The 15,268-nt window shown below is 45.1% G+C and overlaps 1 protein-coding gene across 1 annotated transcript in view; it reads right to left on the minus strand.

Annotated features, from left to right (window-relative positions):
• LOC126485129 (urocanate hydratase-like) overlaps positions 1–15,268 on the minus strand; it is a 390,077-nt gene that overhangs the window by 21,202 nt on the left and 353,607 nt on the right. The window contains exons 13-14 of the mRNA XM_050108773.1: positions 5,141–5,222; positions 1,738–1,848 (exon numbers count right to left, since the gene is read on the minus strand). Of these exons, the coding sequence (XP_049964730.1) occupies positions 1,738–1,848; positions 5,141–5,222 (193 nt within the window). The remainder of the gene's footprint in view (positions 1–1,737; positions 1,849–5,140; positions 5,223–15,268) is intronic.

Raw genomic sequence — 15,268 nt, forward strand, 5'->3', positions numbered from 1 at the left:
GTAGTGGCACAGCTGCCAGGGTGCCATGTGTGTCCATTCATTAATAGAGAATGTTCGCAGCGAGAAGGCTCATTGTGGTGCACACGTGTGAAGGAAGCAGGCAACTATGCCACAAAGACACACGCGTGCTTCGTACAGCCAACTGAGCGAGTTTGAAAGAGGTTAAATTGTGGCCTTCCGAGTGACGGGGCAATCCTTTCGGAGAATTGCCAAAGCAGTTGGACGAGCTGTGTCAGTTGTGCAACGATGCTGGTATCAGTGGTCACATGAACAGTCTCACACCTGTAGACGAGGTACTGGACATCCATGCAGCACAGACGCGCGCCACAATCGTCGTATTATAAGGGCAGTAGTGGCAGATCGTACAGCTGCCACAGCACAGCAGAGGTAGGAGGGACTGTGCCAACACGAGCTATTACGAATCGGTTATTAGCACTGGAAGTATGGGCACGCACACAGCCGTCTTCCGTTCACGCCGCAGCATGGAAGTGCACGGTTCGACTGATGCCGTCAAAGGATCACTTGGAAGAAGGAGTGGCTCACAAAGGTCTACAGCGATGAAAATAGTTCTGCCTGTTTAAGTGATGGTCGTCATAGATCTGGTCAGCGCTGTCTCGTACAGTGCATTCGTTCAAGACACTCTGGCCCCACATCAGGTCTCAACGTCTGAGGTGCAACAGCTACAACTCTCGTCGACCTTTGGTGCTTCTGCAGTGAACGCTAACCAGCGCTCGGTACGGGCAGAATGTTGTTAGACCTGTTCTTTTGCCGTTCTTGCAGCAGAAACGTGATTTGTTGTTCCAACACGATAACGCTCGCCCACACACTACTCATGAAACTCAACGTACTCTTCAAGATGTGCAGCAGCTTCCCTGGTCAGCACGCTCTGCAGATTTGTATCCAATCGAACGCGTGTGGGATATGATGGGACGGAAGTGACTCGTGAGAGTCATCAACCAACTCTTACAGAACTATGTGAACAGGTATAGTGGCGTGGCATATCATATCCCATAACAGTACTCGCCATTTGCACGATCGACTGGATGCCAGAGTCAGCACTTGCATTGACACCTGTGGAATCTACACCACATACTGATATGTGTGTTGCAGCATGGGTCGATACCTGATACTTCAGAACCGCTTGCGGTATTAATATCATTTCATGTATTCCAGATGCAGTGTTGTAACATCAAATCGTAGGTGAATTGGAAACCTCTAAAAGAATATACCAATATTTTTCCTGCAGTGTATTTCAACAATCGTATTAGGTTTCGTTTTTTTCTGTCTGTCTTATCTTTCCCACTGTACTTCTTTGCCAGCTGAAATAATTCTCACACTTGTGTATGTAATAGAAGCTTAAGCTTCGCTTCTCAAGCGCTCAGTTCGCCTATCATCGCAAATAATTACGCCGTGGGATAGTCGGTTCTTTGTGATATTTGCAATCAAAAATCGTTGTACTGTTTTATTTATATTGATTTAATATAGCAAAATTAGAGGAACTATAGCAGACATGTAGTTAGCGTTAGGCTTCTTCTTATGATGCATCTAAAACAATAAGTTCGCACATATGCCCCAATTTCCCTTGTCGTTGACTTATTTCACAAATAACCGCGATACTGTCACACTGCAAGGTGGGCAGTCTGTTTTGACCAGCTAGGAGCAGCGCTCGGATCTCTCCAGAGCGAACAGCCACACACACACACACACACACACACACACACACACACACGCACCCACCTGCGAGCGACTCCGTTGCTGACGTCCCAGGCCAGCATGGTGTGCGCCCGCTTCGCTGCGTCCTCCGATCCGTCCAGCAGCAGGCCGAAGCCGCCGTTTATCACCTCGCCCCTGTCCGAAAAGAAATCACATCAACAACACTCAAGTACAATAGCAGCTGAAGCATTTGTTACACTACTGGCCATTAAAATTGCTACACCACGAGGATGACGTGCTAAAGACGCGAAATTTAACCGACAGGAAGAAGATGCTGTGATATGCAAATGATTAGCTTTTCAGAGCATTCACACAAGGTTGGCGCCGGTGGCGACACCTACAACGTGCTGACATGAGGAAAGTTTCTAACCGATTTCTCATACACAAACAGCAGTTGACCGGCGTTGCCTGGTGAAACGTTGTTGTGATGCCTCATGTAAGGAGGAGAAATGCGTACCATCACTTTTCCGATTCTAGGTCGGATTGTAACCAATCGCGATTGCGGTTTATCGTATCGCGACATTGCTGCTCGCGTTGGTCCAGATACAATGACTGCTAGCAGAATATGGAATCAGTGGGGTTCAGGAGGGTAATACGGAACGCCGTGCTGGATCCCAATGGCCTCGTTTCACTAGCAGTCGAGATGACAGGCATCTTATCCGAATAGCTGTAACGGATCGTGCAGCCACGTCTCGATCCCTGAGTCAACAGATGGGGACGTTTGCAAGACAACAACCATCGGCACGAACAGTTCGACGACGTTTGCAGCGGCATGGACTATCAGCTCGGAGACCATGGCCGCGGTTACCACTGACGCTGCATCACAGACAGGAGTGCCTGCGATGATGTACTCAACGACTAACCTAGGTGCACGAATGGCAAAACGTCATTTTTTCGGATGAATTCAGGTTCTATTTACAGCATAATGATGGTCGCATCCGTGTTTGGCAACATCGCGGTGATCGCACATTGGAAGCGTATTCTTCATCGCCAGACTGGCGTATTACCTGGCGTGATGGTATGGGGTGCCATTGGTTACACGTCTCGGTCACCTCTTGTTCGGAAATTCACGGCACCTTGAACAGTGGACGTTACATTTCAGATGTGTTACGACCCTTGGCTCTACCCTTCATTCTATCCCTGCGGAACCTTACATTTCAGCAGGATAATGCACGACCGCATGTTGCAGTTCCTGTACGGGCCTTTCTGGATACAGAAAATGTTCGACTGCTGCCTGGCCAGCACATTCTCCAGATCTCTTACCAACTGAAAACTTTTGGTCAATGGTGGCCGAGCAACTGGCTCGTCACAGTACGCCAGTCACTACTCTTGCTAAGCTGTGGTATCGTGTTGAAGCTGCATGGGCAGCTGTACCTGTACACGCCATGCAAGCTCTGTTTGACTCAATGCCCAGGCGTATCGAGGCCGTTATTGCGGCCAGAGGTTGTTGTTCCGGGTACTGATTTCTCAGGATCTATGCACCCAAATTGCGTGAAAATGTAATCACATGTCAGTTCTAGTATAATATATTTGTCCAATGAATACCCGTTTATCATCTGCATTTCTTCTTGGTGTAGCAATTTTAATGGCCAGTAGTGTATTATACCAGTGTCGTCAAGTGGGTCTACCACGAGTCAACATTAATGTAAAAAAGTTTATTTTATCCATGCTGGGTACTGTTGATCTCCGTGACTGCTAATGATAGTTGATGAAGTACGCAACAAGCCACAAATTCATTTAGAAAGCTATATTTTAATGCCGTTGCTGGTTTTGGGCATTCACGCCCGTCTTCAGATGACCAACTCTTTAAATTATGTCGTTGCAGCACACTATCTGCTGCTGCTTGGCATAAGAATATTTGAGTATTTAGCACAACTTTACGAAGTGTGTGAGGAAAGTAATGAGACTGAATTTTCAGTTACCAAAGATTTTTTTCCAAACAACAATGCGGTCCCCTTCAAAGTACTTCTTTTCGGCAGATATACTCTGTCGCAGACGTTCCCAGTCTTGGTAGCAGCGATGAAACGCTTCAACTGATAGGGACTTCAACATGTCGGTCCCATTCTTTTGAATTTTTTCCAGAGTTTCAAAATCACGTCCTTTTAAGATGTTTTTCAATTTCGGGAAAAATGTCACGAGGACTCAGATGAGGTACATAGGGGCTGGGGAACAAGAGGAATGCCTTTTTGGTCCAAAAATTCCGTGATGGAAGTGGCTGTGTCACATGGGGCGTCGTCATGTAACATCTTCCAATTGTCTGCAATGTCCGGTCTCACTCGATTCACTCTTTTCCTGAGACTTTCGATGACATCTATGAAAAACACTTTGTTTAGAATTTGTCCGGTAGGAACAATTTCACAAGGGCACACAGACGTTAGACCTTTTCGTCGGTTTTTGAAGTTGAAGGTCTCCCTGAGCGAAGTTCAGTCCTCAACGTGTCCTCGGTCTTCCAAAAATGATTTGTGCCAACGCAGACCTTGTGCTCTAAATAAGGACTGTTCCGCAAAGGCCTGTTTCAACTTTTCAAAGGTCACTCTCACGAATTATCCAAGTTTAACACAAAACTTGATGGCATATCGTTGCTCTAAATTCCAGTATTCCATTTTGATAACGTAGAACAAAAGCAGAACTACACTGATGCCGCTTTCAAAAAACATTTGATGGACGTATGGAGATGAAACTCGGATTAAGCATGTGGAAGGGATGAACACATCTCCCAACACTAGTAAATCAACACAGCGTTGCAATATCGCGCGCAAGGATGTAAGTTTCATTACTTTTCTCACACATATCGTATGTATTGTGTGGATAGCAAAAACATGCCAATCTGCATCTATTTGATAAGACGCAAAATGAAACAGTTGTATTACATAGTGGATGGCCTATCATCTTGTACAGTGGTTTGTTTAGTATGTATGTGCTGTTAAAACACCAACACTTTGTGCATCGTCTTGGAAAGGCTTAAACACCAAAACAAAGCGACAGTTGATTTATGAGTCTCATCAAGGCGTTTGAAGCAACCTAACTTCGAAATCTACAACGTGTAAAACAGCACCGCTAAACACATAAAAAAAGACGGCAGTGCTTAGACTATGTGAATGTTGTACTGTTTGAATATTACAGCTAGGTGCTTGTAAGGATAATCTTGGGTAGCTACTTTCGTAGAGTTTCCATATGGCTCTTCTGTCGGAAGTAAAAAGCGTCAGTGTTTCAAGAACAGTACTGATGTGTAACATGATATAATGTGTAAATGAGAATAAAAAATAATCTGTATTTAAATATTTGGTTTAGGTCTGATTCGCTTCCCGTGGCTATATTTAAATTGCGCAGGAAGCCCATGGAGTGACTTTAATTTTACCGCAGCCATTATCGAGTTTTTGCAGAGAGGAATCGTGGAAAATCATATGTAGAGAAAGAGCTGCCTCACCAGCCGACGCCGCCGCCGTTGTGCAGGGCGACCCAGGTGGCTCCGCGAATTGCGTCCCCGATGCAGTTCTGCACGGCCATGTCTGCAACACAAACAAGCTCTCCTGTTCACAAAGCTAGTGGCAGGTACACATATGAAACAACGACTTATGGACAAAGTTTTACAATCATTTAAAGCTTTATTCTCCTGCTTATGTTCTGAACCGCACAGCAAAAGAAATGTGGAATAATGGCCTACATTCACGTCATTTCACTCTAACACAAAACACAGGAGGATATACAGTGCTTCGCAGAAGGGGTAGAGGAAATGGAACATCACGGGTTGAGGATATCTGAAGTTACTCCTGTGATTGTAAACTCGAGTCGATGGGGCAAGAAGGGAGGCTGTGCCGAGATGTGTACAGGCGTACACTTAGTCAGTAAGCTCTCAGCCGAGTCGACACTTGCTCTGAATTTAGGATTATACTTGCTGACATCTGCGCATGCGCATTGACACAGTCTCCGAGAATGTCATATTTCACCGGGTCGACATAGATGCACGTTCGCTTTCTCAAATAAGTAGAGACTTGTTGATGTCTGCACTTGCGCATCCAAGGTGCTACAATTTAGTGGGGAGCTAGTTTCTGATAAATAATACAAATAACGTGTGGTTTCCTTAAATCAGTGTGTGGCACGTACTCTGTCAGTTTCTTATGTTACGATAGTCTTTTAAGTTCAAGTAACTCACATTCACTGTCAGCTTCTGGTGTTAAATACTATTTGAGATTGAGTAGGTAATACCGACTTTCAGGCAGTGATGGTCACCATGATCAGGGTAATGGCAGTCATCGTTTTAATTGACAATCTTAGCCCCACCCATAGTTCAGGGTAATGGTAGTCACCATGTTCGAGAGGTAATAGCAGTCAACATCTACTGTCTGGTATATTATTTCATTGAAGTGTCATGTAGTCTCCGCTGTGCAACAGCGTAAGTTAGCATTACCATCAGAAAATGACAAACGTTTCATACTGAAAGATGGTTTTCTTACTTAAGCGTGGAGTCACTACAATGTCTGGCTGACTTTAAAAAGTAGTTGAAAGCGTAGCAATCATCATCTGTTATCTATAAAAAAAAGTATTACACTGTTCGGCATTTTATTTCATCGGAACGATACGTAGTTTCAACTAACTGACAGCATAAGTGTAGTTTAACCTGTAAGTTAGATCAGCAGTCACGCCACGTGTGTTTTGTAATATTACAGACTAAACCTTCACATATTTTGATAAATAATACAGACAGTTTTCGGTTCCTTTAAAGTGTGGTACAAAGATCGAATAACACTCACTGACAAGTGCAGCTTAACCTGCAAGATAGATCAGTAGTGTTAATATGCAAACTATCTGCTTTTTTTTACTGTTATCGAACAATTGAGTTACAAGCATACACCAAATGTGTTTTGTACCGTTGTAGAAAAAACTTTTACGTATTGTGATAAATGATTTCATTTTGGTTGAAAAATCGAATTTTCGTTCACAATTAGAGATCTGTGGTTACACTCCCAAATTACAATATGAAACCCACATGTCTTTTGTACTCTAAATCTTTTCATATTTTGCAAAATAATTTTGTTTTAGTGCAAAGATCGAATTTTCGAGAGATCATAGTTTCCTCTGCGTGTAAACTTGGACATCATTATCTCTGACCGTGTCGTGCTTACATACAGTATTTGATGCGTTTCGAAGTTATATTACAAAATTACTTAGTTTAACTGACGCAACTCATTAAAGGTCTCGATAAAACGCACTATTTTAAGTACAGTTCGTTGTGCTAAGGTTGCGGAAAATATGACGTTGATGGATAACCACGTTAACACAGGTATGTTCAAGACCAAAAGTAATAAAAGGCTAAACATGTCAGTCATTAATGTTATTTATGTTTTTCTTGATGGATTATCTTCTTCCACTCTAAAAATGATTCTTCGCCAGTTCGTTTTGGTGACATAGCCTCATTTACGCCTCAGATGAAGTGTCAATTATTACTCCAGCACACAAGTTTGTACCTTTATGTCAGTAATACAGACAATTTATACATGAAAGTGGCGTTGTGCTATTTAATTTAAGAGTCCACAGTCACGTTTCACGTGTCAAGTGCTGTCATTCCATCAGCTAACATGTGTTTTGTAGAATAATAAAGCAGATAATTTAGACAAGGAAATTGCATTGTAGCACTTAGTTTGAGAGCCATGTTGTAGACTTAAAGTGTAAGTTACACAATAATTGCACTCTTCCAGTAGCTGACACAGTATTTTAGCTAACATATTCTTTGTAGAGCAATAATACAGATAACTTAGACATGGTAGTAACAATTTCATTAACATTGTGTGTATGCTTACGTGTTTTTGATAAATAATAAAGCCATTTTATACATGGGAATATTGTAAGATAAATCCTTTACGTATTTTTGACTGTATCGAAAAGTTCACATTTTAAATGCATTTATAGTAAGCCACACAATGGGACACTGAAATCAATGGCGGCTTGTAAACACAAATTCACAGTTACAGAGAGTGGACAAAAAGATGAAAACACCGTGAGAAATGGGAAGAGAAGTTCCGCCTTATGCAAGACACCTTTTTTTGTTTTGTTTCACCCATACATGTTTCAGCGCTTTTGTGCTATCGTCAGTGGGTTCAATTGTGCTGAAACATGTATGGGTGAAACAAAACAACAAAAAAGGTGTCTTGCATAAGAGCAGAACTTCTCTTCCCATTTTCGTAGCAAGCATGGACACAACAAGAAGAACTGCACCACAAGATGATTATTAACCCTGAGAAATGAATGCTTGTGGATAAATACAGATGCTAGCCAAGCCTGCACGTAGCACCGTTGTGTTTGTCCACAAACGGCTCCTGTGGAAGGCCATCAATACGTTGCAAGTGTCAGTCGTGGTCAGAATAGTATTTTGTGTAGTTGTCAGTGCATTACGTCGGAGCTAAGAGAATCAGAACGTGGGAAAATTGTTGTTGCTCGTATGGTGGTAGCTTCCGTAACCAACGTAGACTAACGTAAGTGTTGAGTGATCCAAGAGGTATCATACCGAAGCTTTATACTGAATTCGCGGAAAGTGTATATACGTCATCCGCTATATCACGACGCAGACGAAAGTGTGGGTTGCATGATAGTGACAGACGGTCACTGACGATGGCAGTGACGAAAAATAAGAGTACAGGAGCTGGAAAAGTCACCGCAGAACTGAATGTCGCACTCGCGAACCCTGTCAGCACCAAAACAACACGAATGGAGCTTTACAAGAGGGAACTGCAGGGTGGGCTGGAGTTACTTAACTGCTCACCATTGATGCAAATGTCTGTAACGGGTAAACGATGTGCCGAAGCCATAAAATTATGACTGTGGAGCAGTGTAAGAAAGTCATTTGGTCAGATGTGTCATGTTCCATACTGTTTCTAACTTGTGGCCGAGTTTACATCGCTAAAGTGAAACCTGGTTTGGTTGGTGATGACTGAGGCAGTGATATCGTGGTTTTCCATGGACCCTATGGCTACTCTACAAGGTCATACAACTGTCAAACAATATGCGACCATTTCGCCTCATCAGACCCATACCACGGTATAATGTCTGCTTTCCAAAGGTGAAGCTGTGTTCCAGGACTGCAGGGCTCCTGTTCTCACAGCTCGCACCGTCCAGGGCTGGTTTTGTGCGCACCAGCATCAACTGTCGCATCGCCCCTGGACACCACAGTCACCACATCCCAGTATTACTGAGCCTGTGTGGTCTCCTTTGGAGAGTAGGGCGCGCGATCGCTATCCACGTCCATCGTCGTTGTCTGAACTTGTCACTGTTTTGGAGAAAGAATGGAATAAGATACCCTTGACAACCATGTAGGACGCGTATTTATCCATTCCGACACGACTGCAAGCTGTTTTGAAGGCCTGCGGCTTTCCAAAACCGTATTAGGCACGGTAATGCGTTGTAGTTTTAGTGTTTCCATATTTTTGTCCAAACCTGTACATCGTAAGTGACTCATTTGCAGACCCATACTTACTGGGACATGTTTATTTCCGTCATCGTATACTTTTCACTCTTGTCAGTTTTCGCTGTTAGCTTTGATACATCCTGTATTAGGATTATGCAGTTGTGGCGCCTCCGGCGTCCCTCTGAGCTAGACACCCCATGCGGCCGCTTGTGTTGCTAATTTTTTCCAAATTGGTGCACTAGCACACTGCCTGAAGGCGAAAGCCGAGTTAATAGTGTTTATCAGGACTAGGACTGTGTTTCACTTACATTAGACCCAGATGTCTGGAGCTGGCTGTCGGTTATCAAGTACCCGGAGTGAGCTCTCTCTACCTCACTCTGTGAAAGATTTTGAGCACGTACGTATCAAGCTTTCCAAGCTCCGTGTCCGCGCAAACACGTGGACACTGGAGCGTACATCACGGGCCTAGCTGGCGTCGGCTGCAGCAAACCCCGATGAAGGCGGCCGGACACCGAAATTAAACATTACAGTAATATCAGTAGGAAACGGAACGACAACTCACCAACACGGGAACAAGGAGCGATCAGACGAACTAGCTCAAAAGGGGATGTAACACTCAGACGTACAAACATGGAATCCAAAATGATAGCAGCTGTTGACCAAATTCTGACGGAATTTCAACTAGAACTAAAGCAGAAAAGGGCACCCACCGCAACCTTTGCACCAATTAGTAAAAACAGAATATGGGCATTAGCACTATGTAAAATCAGACTTCGTGGACAAAATGGTTAATTGAGATATGAAAACAAAAGACTGCGTAGGGAACTAGCGGCGGCAAATTCTCGTGGCGCAGTGGACAGAACTCAACTTTCTGAAATGGAGATCGAAGCCCTAAAGATATAAAATCAAAAATTGCACAGTGAAAGGAGCCAACGCCATTGACTTTCGCTGCAGTAGCGGCAGATGGCGCAGTCCCCAAGCCGGAAACCAGGGTTGAAGAAAAAATCGATTTAGTGAAAAATAAACAGGCAAGTGTTCTCTTTTTTAAACCAGAGAACAACTAGGACGCTAAAGCCATAAGGCAAACCTTAATTAAACAATAAATCGTAGACTTGACAAAATAAAAGTTAAAGCAATAAGGGATTCAGCAAACACAGCAGTTCTTGAAATTGAGACACAAACAAACTAGAGGAAGATTATTGAAAAAACATCAAACTTAAAGGACGTTCAATGCAAAGAGCCCACAAAACTAAGGTCACTGCTGGCAGTACAGAGGGTTCCAACGACACTTACAGATCAAGACTTTATAGAACAACTTCTTCAAATAAATCTCAGCGACCATATCACCAAAGAAGAATTAAGTCAAAATACTATTCAAAACAGGTCCAAAAGGGAAAATAACGGTTAACAGTGTTCTAGAGGTGACATCAACGGTTAGATTACTGTTATTACAGAGGGATAGGGTGTACATACAATTTGAATCTGCACGCATCAGGGAATATGTGTCAGTGCAAAAGTGGGATTTTGGCCATTCATCGAAGAGATGTCACAGGGAAGCCGTGTACGGGAAATGTGCGAAACCTAGTCACAAAAAATTCGAGTGTCATAAGAAGTAATTCTTGGCTGTGTTTTTGCAATAACCGGAAAAGAACATGTAACGAAGCTGGGGGACCAGAATGCCCTACTTACGAAGAACTCCACCAAAGACAAATAGAGAAAAAAAGGAGTATGATGCCCCAACAATGTCAACTAGTACACACCAAAACAAAAGCAGAGAGGTAACAACACTCTTTGGAAATTCAGTTGAGGATATGAATATAAATATCGACAACGAAAACGTACAAAAGTCCTCGCAAAAAACACTGATATGAACACTAGCATCCCATGTCAAAGAAGCAAACACAAATCACCAGCAACCAAAACACGAGTGTGGCGACGTGCAATAACATGGAGGCAACAGCTTGGGCTGCTGCTGACCACACACTCTCCAATGGTCATCAGTATTGTCAATAGTCGCAACATTGTGCAAGAAAATATTTTAGCCTAGCAGACTACGACGGCGATGTGTGTTTCTACAGCGACGTGGACTACAGTGGTACTTCTTCAGTAACACTTCAAACGGCTCAAGAGAAGTACATAAAACACTACTGGCCATTAAAATTGCTACAGCACGAACATGTCGTGCTACAGGCGCGAAATTTAACCGACAGGAAGAAGATGCTGTGATATGCAAATGATTAGCTTTTCAGAGCATTCACACAAGGTTGGCGCCGGCGGCGACACCTACAACGTGCTGACATGAGGAAAGCTTCCAACCGATTTCTCATACACAAACAGCAGTTGACGGCCTTGCCTGGTGAAACGTTGCGATGCCTCGTGTAAGGAGGAGAAATGCGTACCATCACGTTTCCGACTTTGATAAAGGTCGGATTGTAGCCTATCGCGATTGTTGTTTATCGTATCGCGACATTGCTGCTCGCGTTGGTCGAGATCCAATGACTGTTAGCAGCATGTGGAATCGGTGGGTTCAGGAGGGTAATACGGAATGCCGTGCTGGATCCCAACGGCCTCATTTCACTAGCAGTCGAGATGACAGGCATCTTATCCGCATGGCTGTAACGGATCGTGGAGCCACGTCTCGATCCCTGAGTCAACAGATAGGGACGTTTGCAAGACAACGACCACCTGCACGAACAGTTCGACGACGTTTGAAGCAACATGGACTATCAGCTCGGAGGCCATGGCTGCGGTTACCCTCGACGCTGCATCACAGACAGGAGCGCCTGCGAAGGTGTACTCAACGATGAACCTGGTTGCACGAATGGCAAAACGTAATTTTTTTCGAATGAATCCAGGTTCTGTTTACAGCAGCATGGTGGTCGCATCCGTGTTTGGCGACATCGCGGTGAACGCTTATTGGAAGCGTGAATTCGTCATCGCCATACTGGCGTATCACCCGGCGTGATGGTATGGGGTGCCATTGGTTACACGTCTCGGTCACCTCTTTTTCGCATTGACGGCACTCTGAACAGTGGACGTTACATTTGAGATGTGTTACGACCCGTGGCTCTACCCTCCATTCGATCCCTGCGAAACCCTACATTTCAGCCGAATAATGCACGACCGCATGTTGCAGGTGCTGTACGGGCCTTTCTGGATATAGAAAATGTTCGACTGCTGCCCTGGCCAGCACATTCTCCAAATTTCTCACCAATTGAAAACGTCTGGTCAATGGTGGCCGAGCAACTGGCTCATCACAATACGTCAGTCACTACTATTGATGAACTGTGGTATCGTGTTGAAGCTGCATGGGCAGCTGTACCCTTACACGCCATGCAAGCTCTGTTTGACTCAATGCCCAGGCTTATCAAGGCCGTTATTACGGCCAGAGGTGGTTGTTCTGGATATTGATTCCTCAGGATCTATTCACCCAAATTGCGTGAAAATGTAATTGCATGTTAGTTCTAGTATAATATATTTGTCCAATGAATACCCATTAATCATCTGCATTTCTTCTTGGTGTAGCAATTTTAATGGCCGGTAGTGTAATAACGATGGACATCCGAGACACGGTCATGGCCACCAAGAAAAGGACCATGCTACAGTCGGCAAACACAGCACACGAGACACAACAGAAGTTCATGAAAATGATGATAGACATCTGAGACACTGTTAAGTTCATCCAGAACAGGAGCAGGACACAGACGAAACACAAGTACATCTGGACACACTCAACCAAAATAAAAGTAAATTAATTCTTCCCTCACCAGAGGACAGGTTACCGTATAATGAAATAACAACTGCAAAATATTATGAACATCAAAATGTAAACCATACATCCAGCCTGTACATCTCATCTACGGTGGAAATGTGCACGAAGAGACAAGTCAAGTGCAAGAAGGAATTATCAGTGTGAAACAAACGCAAACAGAATTCCTCAAAGAACAAAAAATGACCACACACCATATGGATACTAAAAACAACATGAACACCCGAAAGGCTCACACCGAAAAATCACAACAATCTTCAACTGAAGAGACACCACATCATCCAAAACCAGAAACAACAAGAGTAAACACCATGATCCAATACATCAGACAGAGTTACAAAGCCATGAAATAAGACTACGATGACAGCGAAGGGAACGTGCGCCTAAGTCGAGTGCAAAAAAGGAGCTTTTCAAACTGCACTAAGACTAGTAATAAGACTGAGTCACCCACTGTATGCTACTCCACGACTGAACAAACAAACAGAATGATTCTACGAACCGAAAACCTATAAACACATGAACGCGGACTCTGTAATCTTTTACGTAAAACACGTGGACGAAGAATGAAGGCCTAAACTTTGCCAATCTATACAAGGACCTAGTAAGGATGCATGGACGCGTGTACCTCGACTACACCCAGAGCGGGACGCAGTGCTTTGTTTTTGCTATACTCCCGCAGTGAAAGTCTTGCACCTAAACTGTATGTGTAGCAAGAAGGTGGACGCAGAGCTTGGCAGGCTGGTGAACGAGATATGCGGGGACATATTGTGTCTACAAGAAACGTATGCTCGAAGCGGAAGAATTCCAGGCCTTTTTAGACAGTACATGCAAATCACAGGCGCAAAGAAGGTCATGGCTGCAGCCGTTGCAGTAAATGCTAACTGTATAGTAACACAAATAACGAAAGTATGCACTTAAGATTACAGTCGAAATAACTTCAGGCCAGGAAACATGGATCATATCGTCGATCTACACTCCTGGAAATGGAAAAAAGAACACATTGACACCGGTGTGTCAGACCCACCATACTTGCTCCGGACACTGCGAGAGGGCTGTACAAGCAATGATCACACGCACGGCACAGCGGACACACCAGGAACCGCGGTGTTGGCCGTCGAATGGCGCTAGCTACGCAGCATTTGTGCACCGCCGCCGTCAGTGTCAGCCAGTTTGCCGTGGCATACGGAGCTCCATCGCAGTCTTTAACACTGGTAGCATGCCGCGACAGCGTGGACGTGAACCGTATGTGCAGTTGACGGACTTTGAGCGAGGGCGTATAGTGGACATGCGGGAGGCCGGGTGGACGTACCGCCGAATTGCTCAACACGTTGGGCGCGAGGTCTCCACAGTACATCGATGTTGTCGCCAGTGATCGGCGGAAGGTGCACGTGCCCGTCGACCTGGGACCGGACCGCAGCGACGCACGGATGCACGCCAAGACCGCAGGATCCTGCGCAGTGCCGTAGGGGACCGCACCGCCACTTCCCAGCAAATTAGGGACACTGTTGCTCCTGGGGTATCGGCGAGGACCATTCGCAACCGTCTCCATGAAGCTGGGCTACGGTTTCGCACACCGTTAGGCCGTCTTCCGCTCACGCCCCAACATCGTGCAGCCCGCCTCCAGTGGTGTCGCGACAGGCGTGAATGAAGGGACGAATGGAGACGTGTCGTCTTCAGCGATGAGAGTCGCTTCTGCCTTGGTGCCAATGATGGTCGTATGCGTGTTTGGCGCCGTGCAGGTGAGCGCCACAATCAGGACTGCATACGACCGAGGCACACAGGGCCAACACCCGGCATCATGGTGTGGGGAGCGATCTCCTACACTGGCCGTACACCACTGGTGATCGTCGAGGGGAATAGTGCACGGTACATCCAAACCGTCATCGAACCCATCGTTCTACCATTCCTAGACCGGCAAGGGAACTTGCTGTTCCAACAGGACAATGCACGTCCGCATGTATCCCGTGGCACCCAACGTGCTCTAGAAGGTGTAAGTCAACTACCCTGGCCAGCAAGATCTCCGGATCTGCCCCCATTGAGCATGTTTGGGACTGGATGAAGCGTCGTCTCACGCGGTCTGCACGTCCAGCACGAACGCTGGTCCAACTGAGGCGCCAGGTGGAAATGGCATGGCAAGCCGTTCCACAGGACTACATCCAGCATCTCTACGATCGTCTCCATGGGAGAATAGCAGCCTGCATTGCTGCGAAAGGTGGATATACACTGTACTAGTGCCGACATTGTGCATGCTCTGTTGCCTGTGTCTATGTGCCTGTGGTTCTGTCAGTGTGATCATGTATCTGACCCCAGGAATGTGTCAATAAAGTTTCCCCTTCCTGGGACAATGAATTCACGGTGTTCTTATTTCAATTTCCAGGAGTGTATGT

This window comes from Schistocerca serialis, chromosome 6, assembly GCF_023864345.2.
Source record: "Schistocerca serialis cubense isolate TAMUIC-IGC-003099 chromosome 6, iqSchSeri2.2, whole genome shotgun sequence".
Taxonomy (NCBI): domain Eukaryota; kingdom Metazoa; phylum Arthropoda; class Insecta; order Orthoptera; family Acrididae; genus Schistocerca; species Schistocerca serialis.